We start from the raw sequence: 21,917 nt of genomic DNA, 5'->3' as shown, positions 1-21,917 counted from the left end.
GAGTGTTTTGTGTAGACTCTATATTGGTATTTGAAATATGTAAATATTCTAGCATGATGGTTTTAAAATAAAATGTACTGTTTTTATTTTTACAAGTTAGGTTTGCATAAAAACACACACCATTGTCAATTTTCGTAACATTCTTACATATAGATGTTTACCACCAAGTGCAATAACGGATAAAGCAAATGTATGCCATAATGCCAGTTAAAAGTTAGATCCACATTAAAATTCATGTCCAAAAATGTGGCCTAACACACGTTGCAAGGACAGTATATAAAACTGTTATTCAGCATAATCGTAAGATAATTGTGCTGTAAACTGGCCTTCAAAATTTGATCATCTGCAGCTTTCTTCATTCGTTCAGCCATCTTGTACGTGTTCCTAAAAGAAATTCAAAGAGGTTTATACTGAAACGGTATACGGCGCATCCCTGCGTATTTTGTTGGATAAAAGTTATAGGCCTATAAACACTGGTAACTGTCTGTTAATATTGCCAAGCTGTCATTTATGTACAGAGGGAATGGTTGTAAAGTCTCTACCACGCACGAATACCCTGCAAGGTCCCTTGACAAGCTGACACGGGCGTCCCTTGTGAGGTCTGAGGTTGGGAATATGTTCCGAGGTTGTTCAGACTCATGCTCATCAATGCATTGGTAGACGTGTTTGTTGGAAGTGGCGGAAGGCTGGGATATGTACAGCTGTAAGGGGTTGTATACGCGGCATTATTATAAGATGAATAGCCATTATAACTGTATGGAGCAGGGTTCACAGCGTACGTGGCGTTGTAACTCTGTGATCCCGTCAAACACGGTTTGCCATCCCGGACGAGGACGGGCACAGCCACCCTCCTGGGTGGCGGCGGATGGTGGTGTCCTGCCATTTCCAGTGTTTTGTCTTGACGCTGTCGCTTGCATTTATATCTACGGTTTTGAAACCAAATTTTGACCTGCGTCGAGGTCAGTTTCAGGGAACTAGCCAAATGTTCTCTCTCTGGTGCCGACAAATAGCGCTGCTGCTTAAAGCGCCTCTCCAGCTCGAAGACCTGCGCCTGGCTGAAGAGAACCCGCGGCTTGCGTCGCGTCCTCTGCCGCTGCGCTCGCTCCGTGTCCGAGTGCGCATCACCCTCGCAGTCCGGGGATCTTATGATGGCACCACAGCTCTCTATTAAGCCAAACACAATACAAACAAGAGACACACACGCTTAGTCGATCAGCTCTCACTTATTAATAAAAGCATTTGCATACACGATAAACAAATCACGCATTACATGTGGTTAGTTTCAACAGGCCTTTATCTAAATGCAGAATTAATATGTACTATTTCAAAGCAGCTATCTTACAGGCCTACAATTACAAACCATACAAAATGTCTGCAAAATATTTTTTCTAATCTACTGTATAAATAAATTATCTTGCCGAATATTAAAGTTTGGCAGGCCTAATTGTAATGCGTATTCATCTCTACAAGGCCTGCGCTTTTGTTTGTAGAATTAATTCAATGACTTTCTTGAAGATAGTTATGCTAATTGTATGATTTAATGTTATATTTAATAATATAAATATAATTGAAATCTCTTTCTCTCTCATGTCTCCCACGTTTGTCTTTCGTAGCTCTGTTTGCTATTCATTTGAATCTCCACGCCACTCTTACAATGCCAAGTGTTAAAATACAAATCACCCACTCGTTTCGTGATCCTCAAGTTCATCTTCAAGTTTGGTCTCGACGTGTCCCAGTGCCGGATGGACGAACATAGGAGGTGAAAGGCTGCTCTCCACTAAGCTCTCCGGCATGGAGAATGAGTTCAGATAAGACATCTTGTCTTCGCTGTCCGAGAAGCCGGGACTGTCTCCACCTCCGAGGAAACTGGATGATGGTGCTTGAAATCTCTCGTGCGGTTCCGGATGCAGTTGTGCGTGGTATTGCGCTGGATGCAAGGATTGAAGGTGAGACTGCTGCTCCAGTTTCAGTATATCCTTCACAGAAAACGGCGTTGATGTTACCGGGCTCGGAAGCATCATCAGGCGCTGTTGAATTACATCTATAATATTATTCCGGATTCAACTGGCACCCTCAAACACTAAGCCCTGTTGAAAAATTGTTTAGATAATCAACAATTTCATGTAAACATACCTAAATGTGTCGATTAATCTCCCATTTTGTCATGGCTGCTTGATTTGCATGAAGAGAGGTGAGAACCGCCACTCGTCGGTGTGAAACTCTTGTGTGTTTTTCTTGGAGTCGGGCAGCACAAGGCAATTCTTCTGCACCGTGATGTCACATTACCGGGGCGGGATGTACGATCCTTCCCACAATCCACTGTGGAAACGCATGCAATTTCATACTAGGTCCTTTAATACTATAGAATACGTTTGAATAGCATTAATCCAAAACCAATAAAATTCGTTACATTGATCTGATATAATTAATCCTAAAAGTCAAGCAAAACAAGCTTAGAATAAACATTCCCAGAAGGATCTTAAAGTGATAATCGTTTTAAATGACTCATGTTGCGTGTGTTGAATAATTCACTGACCAGAATTATAATTGTTTTTATAAAATTATACCTAAAAATTATAGGTTTATGTAGCAAAAATAAAGGTACCTTTATGGTTCCATAAAGAATAGTAAACATTTACAGGACATTTCTGTTGCGCAAAAGGTTATTTGTAGAGAAAAAGGCTCCACAGACTATTTACAGAACATTTGAATAATAGATGATTTCAAAAAATGGTTCACATTTGGCTTTGTGAAGAATCCTTTTCAGCACTTTTATTTTTAAGAGTGTAAGAGGCATATTTCCGATGTATCTGTGAGATTTCATAAAAGTGAACGCTTAACCCTCTCGTGTTATTTTCCCATTAAGAGTTGACCTGAACCACAAACTTACTATATCTGCTTCAGACAGTCAAGCTAGAGTTATTACTTTAAGCAGACACTTGTAAATTATGGCGAGAAATTGAACATAACTTTGTAACAGGATTTGTTTAGTGTTTTACGCGCGCGTGTGTGTGTGCAAGAGACAAATTATGTTTATGTTATATATGTGGGAGCGTGTATGTGGCATAAAGGGCTTATATATTTTTACTTTGTTTTAAAGAAAATAAAATGTACTCCGAAACACTTCTTTAGCTGATCTGATTTGCTGTATGCTTCTGCGAAAAACGAGAGGTTTCTAAAAACATAGATTTTAATTGAATCGAGATAATTCTTGATTTCCCGAGATTTATTTCGCTGACACTGTTGTTAAATTTCAATTTTATTGCATAAAGCTTTTTACAGCCCTATAAACAGCTACTGTAATAATTAGTCTAAGCATTACGCATAGATGGAGATGACGTTGACCTTTAAAAAGTCACTGTAAAAACTGCATGACGGAAATGATCACATTGTGTATTTATTTAAAATGTATGAATAATGTTATTTTCCATCCCATTGCGGATGTGTTTTTTTTTTAAATAGCGTTGCACTCTTTTGCAGTTATCCAAAACAAATTTGATGGCCTATCTGAAACCACAGCAGTACAGTATGTTCAACGTATAACTTATAAAACAACCAAAGAGAAATAAGTTTCATATGAATTTACTCGTCCTGTATTTCGTCTCAGGTATCGATCACTTTGCAAGGTGGACGCGCGGGAAACCTTTTTGAGAGCGCAATGATGCGCAACGGTGTCTCTCTGAGCTCCTGCTCCGGCGCCAGAGACAAAAGCCTGTCAGAGACTAAGAAGGCGGCAAAAGAAAAGGAAAGAGAGACGAGATTATCTCATCCGTTAGCTATCAACAGTGCTGTTTAGATCAGCTTTGTGTCCTCCCGTCCCAAGACTAATGGCTCAGAAGGAAAGTCGAAGTGGAGGGGCTCTAGGTTTTCTCTGGAGCAGAATAGCAAGGTACATCAATTATAGTATTTGTTGTAATTTCACCAGCAATCGTGGCCTTGATATATTACAATGAGGATTTTACACTGACACCATATCTCTATTATTGGAGAGCATTGCGCCTAGAGATTCGCCATATTGCGCATGCTGTTATAGTAGTAAATTATTACAGATTCATATAGGCAGTAGGCCTGGTCGACTATTCGAATGTTGTTTTGTTGTGATTTATTGCAGGTTAATGGACAGCTTACCACCTTTTTATCAGGACCACTTATCGGTCTGAGTCACGATTAGGCCTACCATATATATCATGATAATTTCATGCTGACAAACTCAGCTTGCGCTGATCTAAATGTGAAGATGTTTTATCTGTATGTTGTGGTTAATAACTGTGTTCGGTCATCATACTTATTGCACAGATAAGCAGAATAAAGTTGAGATAAATAATAGCATACTAAATTAAGAAAGGTACAGATTTGTGGTAGTTTACTTTTAGCTTGTGATGACCTTTAGATAATGATACACACTCATGAGCAGAGCTGTGGACAGGCAAATGTCCGACCACAGAATTTAGACGTTGTCGCGTGTTTTTATCTGATCAGCGGTGATCTTTGCCCCACACACGACTAAAGTGTGTGAGTGTTTTGTCTGGTTAATAGCACCATTAGGATGAGGAGAGTCTCAGTCAAGCATGGAGCCAAGCTGACCGTGAAGAGCGCATGTCTGCACAGGACTCTCCAGTGGGATATTTAGTATCCTGATGTATTAACATGTTGATGATATCAACAACAAATAACAATAAAATCCTGAGACTTCCGTTCACTGCTGCATCTTGAAAAGCACATTTATTTTGCTGTTAATAGGCTACATTACAATTATTACAGTTAAAAAAAATCGAAAAAGACAAAAAGTTAAATATAGGCTACTGACCACGAGTCTAAGGGATTTTATGAATCCTCATTGCGCATGAATTAAAACTTTATCGTGAGAGAAAAATGGCAACTAAGAACTGTGGGAAAACGGGAAAACAGTGAAAGCAAAAATATATAGATTAAAATAAATAATAAAATAGCAAAATAAAAACTATAAGGCAAACGTAAATCAAAATATGATGATCGCGCATGAATGCGGCTTTGTGCGTTAAGGGAGGAAACATTAAATATTTTATGTTTATTAATTCTATACCCTATTTTAACTTCATATATTACATTATGAGTTTTTAATTAATATATTGTTATCAAATATTATCATCTTATATTATCATTTATATTTATTATAACCATTTTGGTTAACTCTAAATTTATTAACATTTTTAATATTTAAATCTTTATATTTTATCTCTCTGTTATATCACATAACTTGATCAATTTGAATACTCTGTGGAAAAGAGAAAATCTTATGAAGACATTTATCTTCATGATAAACATCGGCTGTGACAGAATACACATGTAGGATACACGCTCCTGCATCGTTTAACGCATTTATTTTAATCACACCTTTATATGACTGTAAGGATTTCGTATTTTGAACCTAACCTCTGTAAATTTCCATAAAAAGATGCTAGTTCTCTCAAACCTTTTTATGACTTTTGATTTTACGCTCTCAAAAATAAAGGTCCCTAAAATGCTTATTTGTCGGGCTGTATGGTTACGTAAAGGACCTTTAACATCCACCGACATTTTTTTAGTTCTATGTAGTGAAAAAGATTAACTATAAAAAAATAAAGAAGAACGAAATGGTTCCTTTAAGCATCTTTGAATGTTTTGGTTTCTGTTTGGTTCTTTGGGGAACCAATAATGGTTATCTGTGGCATCACTGTGAATGAGCTTTTTTAGAAACTTTGTTATGCGTATTATTGTGTAGTAATTACATTTAATTGTTAGCATTGGTTTCTTTTTACTTTTTAAGATAATATGACGTTTTGGAATATTATTATTATTATTATTATTATGATTATTAATAAAAAAACGCGTTCATTTTCTACATGGTCGTTTATAAAGGGAATTTAAACAATGTTTGCATTTTAAAGGGACTTTAAACGTGACTGTCAGAAGTTGACTTCATTTATTTTAATTATTATAGAAAAGCAAACTCGTAGCCTATAAATATAGAACTTTGTCTATATCCTAAATTATGGCACACGTGTTCTTAACTGGTTTTCAGATAAGATTTTTTAAAACATTTTTTAGTAAATGCAAGCACAGCATAAACTTGATCTCTTACGGCGCAGTACGCAAAAAGACACAAATATGCTTGCGTGCCGATGCCAGCCCTAAAAAAAAGAAAATGATTTTTCGTCCATGTTTATGTAAAGGAAGAGCCTGTTTCCTGGACCTAACAAAACCCAGGCCTTAGCAGCATGACAGTGAGGCGGTCAGCAGAGGGAGGGAGAGGCCAATAGATCATCTTCATCTGGACACCGACTGCAGTTACAGCTGTAGAAGAGCAGAAGTGGGTCAAGGTCTGCGTCTCTTCTGATCATCCAATGCGCATTCACATTACAGCATTCTGTTCAAACTCAAGCACATTGACGCTGTTCAGGATCATATTCCATGTCTATGAGAAAAGATGAGTGACAGAACATGTAACTAATAACTCTTCATGTGGTCAATGGAATCATCTGAAAAAGGGGTTTCCCAGGTTTTTATTTCACACACTTTGTTTATGAATTATGACCCTGCGTGTTTTTTTCTTTCACGCACAACGAGAGCATGTTTCACATGAGACAATCTCGAGTAAATATAATTAAAATATGGCCGCAATTTCATTGCGCTTCAATCTCTCCATCATAACCCCACCGTGACAACCTCTAGGAAGAAGTTTCCCCATACGATTCTCAGCGAGCCCATGCCGAAAACCTTCCATATATACAGAAAACATATCCGAGGAGGTGCAGATCCTGTTAGGTCCCGGAAGGTGAGTCTTATCAGCTCCTGGTTTTTAAACCTTGCGCCGTGCCAGGCCTTGAGACCTCGCCGGCACTATTGTGCATCTGACCCAGCTGTATGACTGATAGCCTTCCCCGTTTCTGCTACAGACTGGGAGGAAAGGAGGAGACGAGGGGGCCTGCGCCGCAACACCAGACATTCCCTGTCACACCAGTTCTCAAGTAAGGGAGGTCTGGTCTGGAAGTCCGATGACGGAAGTCAGGCCAGAAGAAATTCACAGTGCTCGCTCCCCCCTCTTGGGACTAATAAATTAGACAGCTGTATTTTTCTCCGTGGCCTTAAACCCTGCAGGTGTGTGTTTGTATACATGTGCGCAAATTGCTGAGCGCTTAGGCCGTAATGTGTGTGACCTATGCCGTGGGTAATGTACGGAGAGAGGAAGGCTGTAACCTAAATATTCTGGTCCTCTCGATTACAACAGACAGGGGTGATTAAGATACAGTGTTGCTACATGAAGCTACCATTTAAACTAGATTTCCTCTTTTTTTGTCTAAACATTCCCTGGGCCGTGCCAGAGAGGCAAAAATAAAAAGGAAGGGTTGCTCCGAGTTCATCTGACCGCTGGTATGCGCACAGTTTACAAAGATTGTCATTCAAACAATAATACAATTAATTTTATACAGATTTATATGTTGTTCAGTTGTGGATGCACACCACATGACCTCCCGTGGATAAACATGTTGCGAACGAGGAGTCCGCGTTACGCGGCGCAGCCAGTGTGGCGTCTCCCATCAAACTGACAATTTGTTTCTACTGAACCATGAGTTCCCATTCATTCAATGGCGCAGCTGTAAATAAAAAGGAAGTTCATTTCTCCTCGTACATTTTCCTGGGCGATTCGACTCGATTCTGTTGGGAAACAGGCAGTCGTGGGAATCCAAAAAGTTGCATTTAAAGATGTTCATTTTTCAGCATACAAAAGACGCAGCTCAGATTTATTATCTTGAATGTATATATTGGCTTAACTTGCTTTTCACAACAACAAAAAAAAGAAATACAGCAGTGACACAATATCACTGTGGTGAATGAAAAGAGAAGATCTGAGAAGTATTCATAGCAGGCGTGTATGAACTTGCAATATTCCATGGTTGGAAGCTGTCAGGAGCTCTGATAGCAATGGATTTCTTTCACTGCCTTGGCTAGTTATTACTGAATAATCAGCACTGTTAGGGTTCTACCTTTATAATCTCTGAGACCATAATTGATTGTGGTTTCTTGTCAAATCTGTTTAGCAAACATGCGATTACACTTCAGCGCAACATCTGTCAGAACCACTAATGCAAACAAGAACAAGTGTGGATGTAATACTGTATACACAACTGATTTCACAACATCCAAGAAACACATCTTTTAATACGTTGAAGAGGCGTTTTGCTTTCTCATACATATAGTTTTACGAGTGACAGTACCCTGATGTTCTCACAAAGGCTGTAAATCTGGTGACTAAAGTTGTAAATAAACACAAATCGTAGACAGTTGCAAGGATCAGCTGTGCTTCTGACAGTGTTTGTGGTATAGCATGAATTAAGACGATGTTTGCGTGGTTCCTTCACGTATGTTTATTTGTTCTTTTCAATAAGACGTAAACCAATTGGTAGCAGCAGTCTCTTAGACTTGACTTTACTTCCTCCTATTGTTCGAAACGGTCGAATCGAAAAGTAGACGAGGTCACGATTGTAAGAAAAGCCCATCTGTTCAGTGTTCAGTATGTGGGCGAGCAAATCTATATTTGTATTTTGCCAGATTAAAGTATAAGTAAACTTTTTATTAAATAGGCCGTGACTTTGTCTGTACAAAATTATAACACATGAAGTGACAAACTTCCATCCATTGAGATTCATCACCAGCCATCCCCCAAGTACATCCATGCTTAGGTACTACTTTATATTTAGTACTAAACTCTCAAAAAAGAGGTAGAAAAACCATCACTGGGACGGTACCCTTTAAAAAAGTACACCTGTGTCTGTAAAGGGTGCATAGTAAGGTACCTCAGATTAGAGCTGTCTCGGTTATTAAATTTGGCTGACAGGTATTTGTCTAATAAATTGTGACGATTTTTACGATGAATTGCCTGTTTTATGGCTTTGACGATTATGACGATTAATTGTCTGTTTTTTTGCTTTGACATTTAACTCTCACACATTTTTTGTTTTGTTCATGAAATAATTTTCGCACATTGATTATTTAAATGAAATCTTTTGCAAGGTTTATCTGGCAGTAAATATTAATACACATAACACATATTTAAAAGTAATCTGATACTGTCTTGTTTATACAGGCGCTGCAGCTCCCCCTTGTGTTTTTAAAAGAGATGTGCAATCATTGCGGTGATCGGAAACAATCGTGATGAGACCTACCTCAGATGGGACCTTTTTTCTTGTTAATTGTTTTAAAGCAGCTTTACATGAGTAGATGTAGGGGAAAACACAGAAAAATCAATAGATAATATAAGAAGCAGAATACAGCGACTAAGAATAAACCGTACAAGCGAGCGTAGTAATAATGTAACGTATACAGTAAAGTGCTAAATTAAGGGCGCACTCACACTATCTAAACCAAACCGCGCTCGGGCGCGTTTGACCCCCAAAGCCTGGTTCGTTTGACTAGTGTGAGTGCTCTGTTCCGTGCCCGGGCGCGGATTGGTTAATCGCGCCGCGGCCGGGTTGCAGAGGTGGGCCGGAGCGCGGTTCACTTGGGCTCAGGCACGGAAGGCTGTGGTGTGAGCGCAATCGCGCCTGAGCGCGATTCAAAAGGTGAAGACGTCAGTTGCGCGACCACTCACCTTCATCTGCCTCCGTAAAAACCTTTTGATGCGCACAGCGGGTTTGCGTGAATGTCCGCGCTGCGCACGTGACAGATCAACTAAGCAATATGATGACATGTGAGAGGGCTGTCTGTAATCGCGCACCAAACGACTCAGAATAAAAAAACACAGACCTATCATTACGGTGGGTTCCAGTGTTCAGTGAGAGCTTTACTTCCTGCTTTTTTCAAAACAATCGCATCTCAATGACGAAAGCGCGCCCGGACTCGGATCGATAAAAGTACAGTGTGAGTGCGTGCACCTGGGGGAGTGGGGAGGGGTGACATTCGCGCTGGGGCATGGTTTGGTTTGGTTTGGATAATGTGAGTGCGCCCTAAGGCAAAGTTGGCTAACTCTCCCGGGATGAAAAAACACCTAGGAGAAAAACCCAGTGGGAAAACTCCTAGAAGAACAAAAACCCTTAGGAGAGATTAATATATATTTATATATATAAACACGGTAGGGATAGGAAGCGGGTAAGCCGATTAAACTGGTTCAGCCGGTGGTCGTTGGTCGCGCATCGGCTGGGCATCACGTTGAAGGACAGCCAGTAGATCAGTGGTGTGATGACCTTCACAGCAGCAGGAACTGGGTCTGTTTAAGGGGAACCGTCCCAGTGACAGCATTTGTACCTTTTCTTTACCTTTGTAAAACTTTCTAAAACTTTAGTCTTATTTTTAAGTGTTCCCTGGGAATCAAATCCATGGTTTTGGCATTGCTAAGGCCTGTGCGGTTTCATTTTCCCAACTACCATAAATCCTCCTTTTTTTCTCTTTTAAAATTAAAAGGGGCCATAGCACAAGACTTTTTTAAGATGCACAGAGCACATATGTGAAGTTTTAGCTCAAAATATCCCACAGATAATTTATTATAAGATGTTAAAATTGACACTTTGTAGAACCCGTTGACACCCGTTTTGGGTGTGTCCTTTAAAATGCAAATGAGCGGATGAAGCGCAAACACTGATAACAATGATGGTGGTTTGTTGCAATTGAAACTCAATTGTGCTGTGAATTATTTTCTCTCTCTCTTTTCTCTGCACTAAATGGCAGTCCTGTGATTGGATAGTGCAGGTTAAGGGGCAGTATTATTATAATGAGAGCTCCTTATGACATCATAAGGAGAGCCAAATTTCAACTTGTAAAGAATGGTTTACCAAAACTAAGTTACTGGGTTGATCATTTTCACATTTTCTAGGTTGATAGAAGCATTGGGGACCCAATCATAGCACTTAAACATGGAAAAAGTCAGATTTTCATACCATGGCCCCTTTAACCTGCTGGCTTACTGAACTCCACCATGTTGCTTTCTGTATGTTTTTTGGTAAAGTCAGACGCATTCAACATAAAATGTAGTAGATGAAAACATGGTGGTCTTTCAGTCTGGTCCATCAGACAGAATTGACGAAACTGGCAACGCGGTGAGGATTTTCAAACAGACCCTCAGTCAGTGAGCGGCGCTGAACCGTGGCGGAGAGGCGCAGTTACACGTGAGCAACACGAGAAAGGTCCTGCACTGGAATGTCGCTCTGTGTACATGTTTGGTGTAACTTGCTGACTTTCCGTCATGGTCCGTGCATGGTTTTGAAGTTAGGAAGGCTTCTCATGTTCTAGCTATCGGACATTCGTAAATTTGTTGGCTTTTTTGGAGCTGGACAATATGGCTGTCGTTTTGCATTGGGGCAGGGCAGAAGTTTGTATTGTAAACATTTTGAATGCTGATGTTCTTTGATGTATTTTCGTTGCCTTTATGACTGATGGTAGCCAATGATTTCTCAGGAGGGGCTTGAGTCATATGTTTCTGAGGTCTTTATTTCTTTCTTTCTCTCTCTCTTTCTATCCCCAGGCCAACAAACCTTATGCTGGAAGCTTCAAATCCTATAATTACAAAGCTGACAGTTAACACACAGGTAAGCTACCTTACTGACTGGCAAGGAATGCAAACATCATCTACGTGGGGCCGAGAAATGGGGTAGATGGAGGTCATGATGCAGGTGCAGAAGGTACCCCTCCACATTTCCTGGGGGTTGTGGGTGCATACAGATCTGTGACAGGTTGAGCTACAACAAAAAGTGAGGGGGGCATGTTTGTTTAATAATCGATACTGTCATATTTGACACGATGAACAGCATACATGACGTAATGTTTTATTGGAATGCTGCGTGGCACAGAATTCCATCACAGATATAGCAATTCAACTTTTTTTGACTATATGAACTTCATATATCATTTGCTCACTTCTCAACACACTAAACAAGCACAATACTTGAAATACAGGTCTGCCTTGTGTGCACTGTATGTGATTTGAGGTCGATAAGTTATCTGATGATGTTGTCACTCAGCACTCACACAGTAAGACAGCAGTTTCATATCTTTTCTTCAGGTTCATTTCATTTTACAAATAGCAGGTCAGCAACAGTAAAAGTATGATCGCTGACAATAAAAAATGATAGAAAATCCTTTTTAGGCCCACAGATGGTAAAAATAAAATGAAAAAAATTGTTGAAAAAGTTTGCATTTAGTTTGGTATACTTAAACGTGTATTTCTTTGTAAAAGTAAGCAGTATTTATTTTATTTTAAAAGAATAAAATTCATAACCAATATGTTGCCAGTGCCGGTAGCCATTTTGTTGTTGTATCAATAAAACAGGGGACCACTTTAGACCCTCATGTTTGTACCTCATCGTGAAAAGGCGTTTTTGTTCAGGTCAAACAGACTTAAAAAATGACCTCAAAGTATGTTTTGAAACTTTTTTCAAAATAATAATTAATCATGCTTAAAAAAAATACTAATTCTGTCATCATTTTCTCACTCTCATGTTGTTACAAATCTGTATAAATTTCTTTGTTCTGGTGAACACAAAGGAAGATATTTTGAAACAATGTTTGAAACCAATCATGAGCCCCATTTAGTTCCATAGCAGGAAAAAATAACACCATGGAAGTGAATGGGGCTCATGAACAGCTTGTATACAAACATTCCTCAAAATATTTTCCTTTGTGTTCATCATAACAAAGAAATGTATATAGGTTTGTAACAACATGAGAGTGAGTAAATAATAAGAGAATTTTTATTTTTGGGTGAACTATCCTTTTAAGACTTTTTACTTGAATGTTACATTACCACTGAATAACATAAGGATGTTTTTCCTATAAAAAAAAAAGTTTAATCACCTTTGACATTGTTATTGTAATTGACACATAAGCAAATGCTAATTTAACCTTCTTTTTATATATTAAGAGTCTTCTTTAGTAATTTTGCATAAGATTTTAGTGAACTGAAAAAAACTTGTCTGATAGACAAGTAAAGAGAAAGGCTTACAAGAAAAAGAATGCAAGTTTATATTTTAGGTACACTATTAGCAGAGCAGACCATGGTTACCTTTCCTTTTTGGGCCTGGATTAATGTTTCCAGTGGCACGTGATTAGCATTTTCTTAGTGTACAGTAGCAAAAGCCTAGACCGCCACCTTGTGGTCTTACTAGCACATTGCATACAAAGTGTGACCCTGCCTGTGAAAATCCAGCTAAAGTTTTTTTTGTGATGGCTTTCTATACAGTAAATAATATTCCGTGAACTTTTAACCTTGATATATTTAATAATGACTGAGTAAGTCCATGTCAAAGATTAAGTTAAAGTGAAATCAACGATTGAACTTAAACTCATAATTTGATTGACATTTTAGCCTGGATTTTACATAAAAATTGTTTTAAAAAAAGTTTTAATCTCGCAAGTTCACCTATCTAAAATACGAGATCCACAGGATCGTTAATAATATAAGAGTAATAATATAAATAAAAAATAATAGACTTTTATTATGACATTATGGTCAACAAGAGAAAGAAGAAAACTTGCAAAAAATAGATCGCAGCTCCAGCAAAACTTTGAAGTGTCATGTAATCTTCAAAGGCGTTATCTAGATTTACAATTTACTGCTATCACTATATTAAAACAAACAGGATATTATAAAACATTTCATAAGAGTAGATAACAGCCATAAACTGCACAATCACAAATAAGATTCATGCCATGGACCTCGGGACTTCAGTGGGTGTGAAGGCGAATGCAGCCCGCCCACTCCGATGTATTATTGGTTAGAATGCATATCACTCAGACTTCTTTGATTTGTCATTGGTCCCAGCAGTCATCAAGCGCGTACTTTGATGACGTACAGGCCTGACCTTACTCTTCTTAAACACGATTGGTTAACTTTTGATTCAATCACGAACTCGTACTTTCCATTGGTTAATTTCGACACGCCCGTCCTCCATTGCTCAAAATTCACATCTGAAGGTTAAAGTCAGCCTGTGTCTGTCACGCTGAGTGTCAGTCTCCCCTCTCTGTCCTTTTTCATCTATTTACGCACAAATATTATTAATACATCATGTCGATATTTAGTGAAGTCCCGGCGGCTGCCCCTGTCGCAGTGTTTAAACTGACAGCGGATTTCCGCGAGGATCCGAGTGCCAGCAAGGTGAACCTGGGAGTCGGAGGTGAGAGATGTGCTTTATATCTACAGTATGTAAACAGACACAGATGCATATATTAGTGTTTATATAAAGAGATGTCTACATGCACGTTTTAAACCTGTATACACAGTGACATCACGTATTCAATGACATCTGACCACCGCAGTGCACCATTTTGCAGGTTTATCCAGTTCATTTCTATATCTGATCAATTAATTGTTCTTCTTGTACTTCCGCATGATGATGATGATGATGATGATGATGATGTTGATGATGATGAAGGGGACCACACGCACGTGATCACCCCTTACGAAAATTAACTATGGTCCCCATAGTTTACTTATGGTATTTGCAGTAAATCTATTGTAATTAGAATCTTACGATGGTCTCATCGCAACAACCATGGTATTTGTAGTTAAACCATGGTAATACAAATGGTAATCAATCTGACCACAAAACATGGTTACTATATTTGTACTATAATTTGTACTATAATTGAACCATGGTTGATAAGGGGTCAGTTTCCTAAAATCCAACATCAACTATAACACAAGATGCACAAACATTCATGCTGGATAAATTAATCACACCAACATGGATTGCATATCAAAATCTATACATCCTGTAAAGCGAAAAGTGTTAAAACCTGCAGATACAGCATTTACCTTTCGAGATGTTGACATATATTTGTGAGTCTGAAACCTTTTAATCTTCATGTCATGATTGTGTAAGATTCAGGGTGCTTAACATTAGGGGGTTTAGAAAGTGTCTCTAACTCAATCAAAGGTTAGATATCTGTATCAGGGGTTAAAGTTACTCCTCTGGCATTGGTTGTTTTTAGGGATGCTCCGATCGATCGGCCGCCGATCGGTATCGGCCGATAATGGCATTAAACGACTCGATCGGTGCTCGCTAAATCTGCCGATCTCATAAACCGATCTTTCTGTTTACTTTTGTCATCAAAAGGATCCTGAATGCGGTTGCAATTAAAGACATTTTTGTTTTTCTGTGAGGAAAATAAAAGTTTAAACGCTCAAAACTTTAAGACGCATGCAAATAAGAAACTTTTGGCATGAGGATGCAATTGTCTGTGATAGATATGTGTTGTATACGCTGTTTGATGGGGATGTGAAGACGCCTCGCGCTGTTTACCGGAGCGCGTCCTCATACGCATATCTCTGTAAAGGCAAAGAGAGACATACAAATCTGCACGCTGCACATGAGCAACAGGTTGTAAAAATGCTTATGATGCTTTACAATCTGTTGCTCATGTGCAGCGTGCAGATTTGTATGTCTCTCTTTGCCTTTATAGAGATATGCGTATTTACCGGAGGACGCGCTCCGGTAAACAGCGCGAGGCGTCTTCACATCCCCATCAAACAGCGTATACAACACATATCTATCACGGACAATTGCATCCTCATGCCAAAAGTTTCTTATTTGCATACGTCTTAAAGTTTTGAGCGTTTAAACTTTTATTTTCCTCACAGCTGCTTGTCTGCGTTCAGCCGCCGCCCGCACACACAGAAGTCTGTCATCAGTGCACGTGAACGATCTCTCTCTCACGTCTTAAAGCTGCAGTAACCTAATTCATCTCTCAATAAAATCACTCTCTGCTCTTGACTAAAGAATTTTTATACTGCATACGAATGCGTGTATATTTAATTAATACAGTAAAGTCTGTGAAGTGTTTTATTTTCAGTACTTTTAGGAGACATAAGCCTTTTTAAAGCCATATTAAATTTCTCTTTGCAGAATAAATATTTGTTGTGCTTATTTATTTGAGTCTCTATTAAAACAATAATATACCTAATTACTGCAAGTAATATAACAAAGGCAACATCCGTGGTATTATTTTATTTAGAAAGATTGTAACAGTTAGTCATCAAAGAGCTTGCATATCAGCTTTAAAAAAAAAATCGGAATCGGTATCGGCCGATCACGAAGATTACAAATCGGTGATCGGTATCGGCTGCAAAAATCCTTATCGGAGCATCCCTAGTTGTTTTTAGTAGAGATTAGTCGCGTGTGAACTGCCGGGGATGAATGGGTTGTGTTATGTCAACAGTATTATTGTGTAGGAGCAGTTGTTAGGTGTAGTCAATCCTGATCTGAGTTAGAGAGCTTGACCTGTGGGGATTCTGCAGGGATTATTCTTATCTTTTGGTCTTTTCTGCACCCGACCAGTAGACACCGTGGCTCTTCTGGTTGTGTGCACCACAGAAGTAAAGCATGAAAGTCACATCTCTAAAAACCCCTGAGTCATGATGGTGTGTATGTTTTGAATGCCGGCCTCCTGGGGACATTTTTAGTGTCGTTGCGAAAACCATAATCTCTCTTGAGCAACACAGTCTTTAAAAGACGATTGATGATTGTGGTAACCTTGAAACGTGGATTTCATGCAACTGGTCACTGCTGTGCATCAGCCTTTCAATGCAACCAAATATGCAAATATGTATATAATACAGGAATATCCGAATAGGATTTTTATGTAGGGATGTCAAAAGATTTATCACATACAAAATTAAAGTTTGTTTTTGCATAATATATGTGAACAAACTTTTATTTTGTATGCGATTAATCAAAATAACATTGTGTGTGCAGTGCATGGTGTGTAATTATTTTGTATATGTAAATACACACACATGCATGTATAAATTTAATAATATTTATATATATTTTTTTATTTATATATAATGTAAAGTATATCAAAATAATACAAAATATGTAAAAATATTCTTAATTACATACATGCATGTGTGTATTTTCATATACAAAATAATTACACACAGTGCACACACACATATTATGCAAAAACACTTTAATTTTGTATGCGATTAATCAAAATAACATTGTGTGTGCAGTGCACATTGTGTAATTATTTTGTATATGTAAATACACACACATGCATGTATAAAATTAAGATTTTTTTAATGTATATATTTTTTATTTATATATAATGTAAAGTATATCAAAATATATACATACATATACAATATATACAAAAAATATATAAAAAATATTCTTAAAAATATTCTTAAATACATGCATGCATTTCCATATACAAAATAATTACACACAGTGCACACACATATATATTATGCAAAAACAAACTTTTTATGTGATGAATTGCACTCTTTTGACATGAGCAATTCAATGACTGTGTCTGTCCACTAAACTGATCTGATCCTCTTTAGTAATAGTTCACAGGTCATTAATATAAACAGCCCTGATAAAAGGAGGAAGCCTGGCTGTAACGCACGTAAAACTTTGCTTGTTTTGTTTAGAATAGTTAAAATCCTCTTTCTCTACCTTTTCCTTAGCATACAGAACAGATGACTCTCAACCCTGGGTTCTTCCCGTGGTAAGAAAAGTGGAGAAGATGATCGCGGATGATCATAGTTTGAACCACGAGTACCTTCCCATCTTGGGGCTTCCAGAGTTTCGCTCCAGCGCTTCAAAGATCGCTCTGGGTGCCGACAGTCCTGCCATCAGTGAGAAGAGGGTGAGAAATAACATGTCTGAATTTAATTGACTCCAGGAAAAAATATAAATGTTTATACTTTGTTACAGATCGATCAACGTGACTCTAATGGAAAGATTTTCTGCGGTGTTTTATTGTAGGTAGGTGCTGTTCAGTGTTTAGGCGGTACTGGCGCTCTGAAGATCGGTGCAGAGTTTCTTCGTCGTTGGTACAATGGAACCGACAACACAAAAACTCCAGTTTATGTATCTGCACCCACATGGGGTAAGGACAGGACCGGATCACACACAGAAAACACTTAAACACATTCGTCCTCATGTTTAGCCATACTTCACGCTCATGTTTTATTTACTTTGTATTCTGATGCAGGTTGTTTCTAGTAATCTCAATAGCTGTAAATCATTACATTTACACACACTTGAAAGAAGTTTGTTGTATTTTTTTAGAGAATCACAATGCAGTTTTCTCTAATGCTGGATTTGAGGACATCCGTCCATACAAATATTGGGATGCAGGAAAGCGAGGACTGGATCAGGCTGGTTTGTTGGGTGATCTGGAGGTTAGCTGTAATCTTTGAGATTTCATTGCTTTTTAACTAAATAGTAACACATTACTATACAAGCTTGTATTAGTAGACATTAGTAAATGCATTAACTAACATGAACAATATAGTTTTTTTACCATTTATTAGCTTTTGTTATTAAACGGCTCTCTAAAATGCTAGATTCTGATTGGCCAGTTGCGACATTCCAAGGTTTGTGCTTTTCAGATCACAGGATCGCAAAAAGCGATAATAACCTGCTGCCTATACATTACCCCTTACTTAATGTTAGTTAATGTCAATACAGTTATTTATGTTAGTTCATGGTGCATTAACTAATGTTAGCTGTTTAAACTAGGGCTGGGCAAAGATTAATCGCATACAAAAAAAAGTGTATTTTTGCATAATATATGTGTGTGTGCTGTGTGTAATTAGAATGTATATTTAAACAGAAACACACACATTTCAGATTTTTTATATAATTAAAAAATATATATATAATATATAAAATATATATATATTAACAAATACAACCTTATTGTACAGTCAGTGTTACCAACTAAAGAAGCTATGGGATTTCTTTAGGAGTTATTGATAAAACTTATCAAAGACCTTTGGATTATGTGTAGAAAAAAGTGCATGAAATTAGTACTACCACACTGCAAAAAATGATTATCAAGGAACAAATTTCTTTGTATTTTTATCTTGTTTTCAGTAAAAAATATCTAAAAATTCTTAAAATTAAGACACTCTTTCTTGATGAGGAAAACGACCCAAGAAAATAAGTCTAGACCTTAGGACATAAATATCAAATTTAAGTGATTTTGTGCATAAAACAAGCAAAAAATCTGCCAATGGGCAAAGCAAAAAAAATCTTTAACATTTACTTAAACACTAAATTCAAGAAATTTTCAAGAAAAATTAGCTTACCCCATTGGCAGAGTTTTTGCTTGTTTTATGCACAAAATCACTTAAATTTGATATTTTTGGTCTAAAAACTAGACTTATTTTCTTGGGTCGTTTTGCTCATCAAGAAAAAGCATCTTAATTTAAGAATTATTAGATATTTTTACTGAAAACAAGACAAAAATACTAAGATTTTTTTTCTTGAAAATCATTTTTTGCAGTGCATTGTTAAAATATAAAATGATTTAGTGGCTAAAATAGCATAATTACTCTTCAAGGTGTTTTTGACAAGTGACCGAACATTTAGTTGATTCTTTGGGCAGCTCCAGCCACAGTATAATTTTGTTGGTCCAGATTCATAAATATTGAAAAAAATATTTTTCTTGTTTGGGATGTTGCAACACAGGCATCGTTTTAAAAAGATGCATAAACATACAGTTTGACTGAAAGATTTTCTTGCCTATTAGAGCGCACCGGATCACTCCATCTTTGTGCTGCACGCCTGTGCTCACAACCCCACCGGTACAGATCCCACTCAGGACCAATGGAAACAGATCGCTGACATCATGAAGGTGAGAGCCTAAAAACAACCAGAGTTGATGGTACAAAAATACATCTCATTGTCTGTAATCTAACAAAAATGCATTTAAGCACAACCTGCAATTACAACCTACTGTTGTCTAAATGTAAACTCATGATATTTAAAAGTATGAAGTAATTGTGCATACACAAAGCCAACAGTGTTATTATCATAATTGTAAAATACTGGACCCTGAAAGCTGTCAAAGAAGTCACCAATAGAGTTGTATTTCACTGAAACACTTCTTTATTGAGATAAATGGTGGAAAACTACAATATTAAATTATTTTTTAATTTGTATTGCGTTGATTGCATTTGATTCAACATTACTGACTGACTTTAAATAATACCGAGAATCATTGTTATGTCATTTCCTCCATGCATCGTTTTTTTGTCTTTCCAGCGGAAGAATCTTTTTGCCTTCTTTGATTCAGCCTATCAGGGTTTTGCCTCAGGAGATTTAGATAAAGACGCATGGGCTGTTCGCTACTTTGTGTCTCAGGGTTTTGAATTGTTCTGTGCCCAGTCCTTCTCCAAGAACTTTGGCCTGTACAGTAAGTATACTTATTGATTTGATGAAAACATGGAGGATATATTACGTTTTACGCTGTTTGTGTTTAATATTCAATAATGATCCCATCAGATGAGAGAGTGGGAAATCTGACTGTGGTAGCCAAAGACCAAGATAACTTGAACCGCGTCCTCTCTCAAATGGAGAAGATCGTCCGTATCACATGGTCCAACCCTCCGTCTCAGGGCGCACGCTTGGTTGCCATTACGCTCAACAGCCCGGAGCTCTTTGCTGAATGGTAAACTCAAATAAAGTTAGATCTAATTTACAAAGTGTTGCAAAATTACAGGACTTTTTAAGCCTGGAAACTTTCAATGAGAATTAATGGGAATAAACTGGGAATTTGAAAAAAATTGCTGAATGGTAAACTCAAATAAAGTTAGACCTAATTTATCAAGGGTTGCAAAATTATGTGAGTTTTTAAGCCTGGAACTTTTGATGGGAATTAATGGGAATAAACTGGGAATTTGAAAAAAATGCAGAGTTGCAATATAACAGGAAACTTAAATGTAGTTAAAAAAAAATGTGAAACAATCGTGTGTGCACGTGAAACTATCGCATTTTGTTTTGCGTGTGCACTAGAAAGCGAAACGTTCACGTGGGCACGAGAAAGCGAAACGTTCACGTGGGCACGAGAAAGCGAAACGTTCACGTGGGCACGAGAAAGCGAAACGTTCACGTGGGCACGAGAAAGCGAAACGTTCACGTGGGCACGAGAAAGCGAAACGTTCACGTGGGCACGAGAAAGCGAAACGTTCACGTGGGCACGAGAAACTAAACTTTTAAAAAACATTCTGCACATAAGGTTTCACGTGAGCACGTGAAAGTTTCACGTGAGCACATGAAACTAAACTTTAGTTACCTTAGGGGCTCGGTATGTCTGCTTATGACACAACCAAAATGTTTATTTATGTTTGTATATGATAGAGTTTATATACATTTGCCTACATTTCCAATTAAGTCCCATAAAGTTTCCAATTTTGAATATTTCCAAAATTCCCCATATTAAGTTCACATGGAAAGTTTCCAGATATTTACCAGAAACTTTCCGCCCCTTTGCAACCCTAAATTTACCTTAATATGAGACATTTTAGTTACAGGTTTCATGAGATTTACTCAGATTTGCTGTTTTATATCTTTCTTTAGGAAGGACAACGTGAAGACCATGGCAGACAGGGTGCTGTTGATGCGTGCTCAGCTGAAGGAGAAGCTGAAATCTCTAGGAACTCCAGGAACTTGGGAGCACATCACCGAACAGATCGGCATGTTCAGCTTCACAGGACTCAACCCTAAGCACAGATCTTCCCTTCTCTGCATCTGTTCATTCACATGCCAGTAATAGAAATCTCTTTGGCTTGTGTAATCCAATGTGAAGTATTGTACAACAGTAGATGTACTGTTCACATTTAAGTACTTGTACTGGTTGTCCATCTTGGTATAGCAGGACGCAATTAGGCAGAACGTTTAACAAAAAGTTGCTTTTATTACTGCACTTTTTTTAAAGTCACAATGAAACAGAAGTAGCGATTTGTACCAACCAGAGCATCATACAAAGACTGATAAACAAACAACAACTACTGTAAAGCCCTTAGCTAAAGCAATGCTGCCAATGCCCACAGTTGGCATTAGCCTGGCTTTACTGTGAATGCTTTGGTGGACACAGGGTCTTATACTGTATAATGCATTGATATCCATACAGTTTTAAGCACATAGAAACATATATTTGTTTTAGCTCAACTG

The 21,917-nt window shown here is 37.8% G+C and overlaps 2 protein-coding genes and 1 long non-coding RNA gene across 5 annotated transcripts in view; 2 read left to right on the top strand and 1 right to left on the bottom strand.

Annotated features, from left to right (window-relative positions):
* LOC129416266 (uncharacterized) overlaps positions 1 to 12,607 on the top strand; it is a 51,317-nt gene extending 38,710 nt beyond the window's left edge. For all 3 annotated transcript variants that reach the window (XR_008635229.2, XR_012372262.1, XR_012372263.1), the window contains exons 7-8: positions 1,614 to 3,889; positions 11,474 to 12,607. This is a non-coding gene — a long non-coding RNA (uncharacterized lncRNA). The remainder of the gene's footprint in view (positions 1 to 1,613; positions 3,890 to 11,473) is intronic.
* On the bottom strand, positions 58 to 2,021 carry nkx2.3 (NK2 homeobox 3). Its single transcript, XM_055170559.2, has 2 exons — positions 1,685 to 2,021; positions 58 to 1,164 (listed from the first exon to the last, which is right to left on the bottom strand). Exons 1-2 carry the CDS (start codon positions 2,019 to 2,021, stop codon positions 539 to 541), a joined length of 963 nt encoding a protein of 320 aa, XP_055026534.1. The 3' UTR covers positions 58 to 538.
* Positions 12,608 to 13,856: 1,249 nt separating the features above from the next.
* The window catches only part of got1 (glutamic-oxaloacetic transaminase 1, soluble), a 9,408-nt gene continuing 1,347 nt past the window's right edge, over positions 13,857 to 21,917 (top strand). The window contains exons 1-8 of the mRNA XM_073873592.1: positions 13,857 to 14,120; positions 17,420 to 17,601; positions 17,721 to 17,844; positions 18,027 to 18,139; positions 19,495 to 19,599; positions 20,010 to 20,160; positions 20,250 to 20,415; positions 21,324 to 21,473. Coding sequence (XP_073729693.1) covers positions 14,012 to 14,120; positions 17,420 to 17,601; positions 17,721 to 17,844; positions 18,027 to 18,139; positions 19,495 to 19,599; positions 20,010 to 20,160; positions 20,250 to 20,415; positions 21,324 to 21,473 — 1,100 coding nt within the window. The 5' untranslated portion in view covers positions 13,857 to 14,011. The remainder of the gene's footprint in view (positions 14,121 to 17,419; positions 17,602 to 17,720; positions 17,845 to 18,026; positions 18,140 to 19,494; positions 19,600 to 20,009; positions 20,161 to 20,249; positions 20,416 to 21,323; positions 21,474 to 21,917) is intronic.

This window comes from Misgurnus anguillicaudatus, chromosome 11 (genome assembly GCF_027580225.2).
Source record: "Misgurnus anguillicaudatus chromosome 11, ASM2758022v2, whole genome shotgun sequence".
Classification (NCBI taxonomy): domain Eukaryota; kingdom Metazoa; phylum Chordata; class Actinopteri; order Cypriniformes; family Cobitidae; genus Misgurnus; species Misgurnus anguillicaudatus.
Note: the sequence above shows the minus strand (reverse complement) of the source record. Positions and strands in the feature narration are given on the sequence as shown.

Coding starts and splice junctions, on each gene's coding strand:
- nkx2.3 (XM_055170559.2), bottom strand. CDS start 2,021: ATGATGCTTCCGAGCCCGGTAACATCAACGCCGTTTTCTGTGAAGGAT. Junction 1,165..1,684: donor ACTTGAGGATCACGAAACGA/GTGGGTGATTTG, acceptor TTGGCTTAATAG/AGAGCTGTGGTGCCATCATA.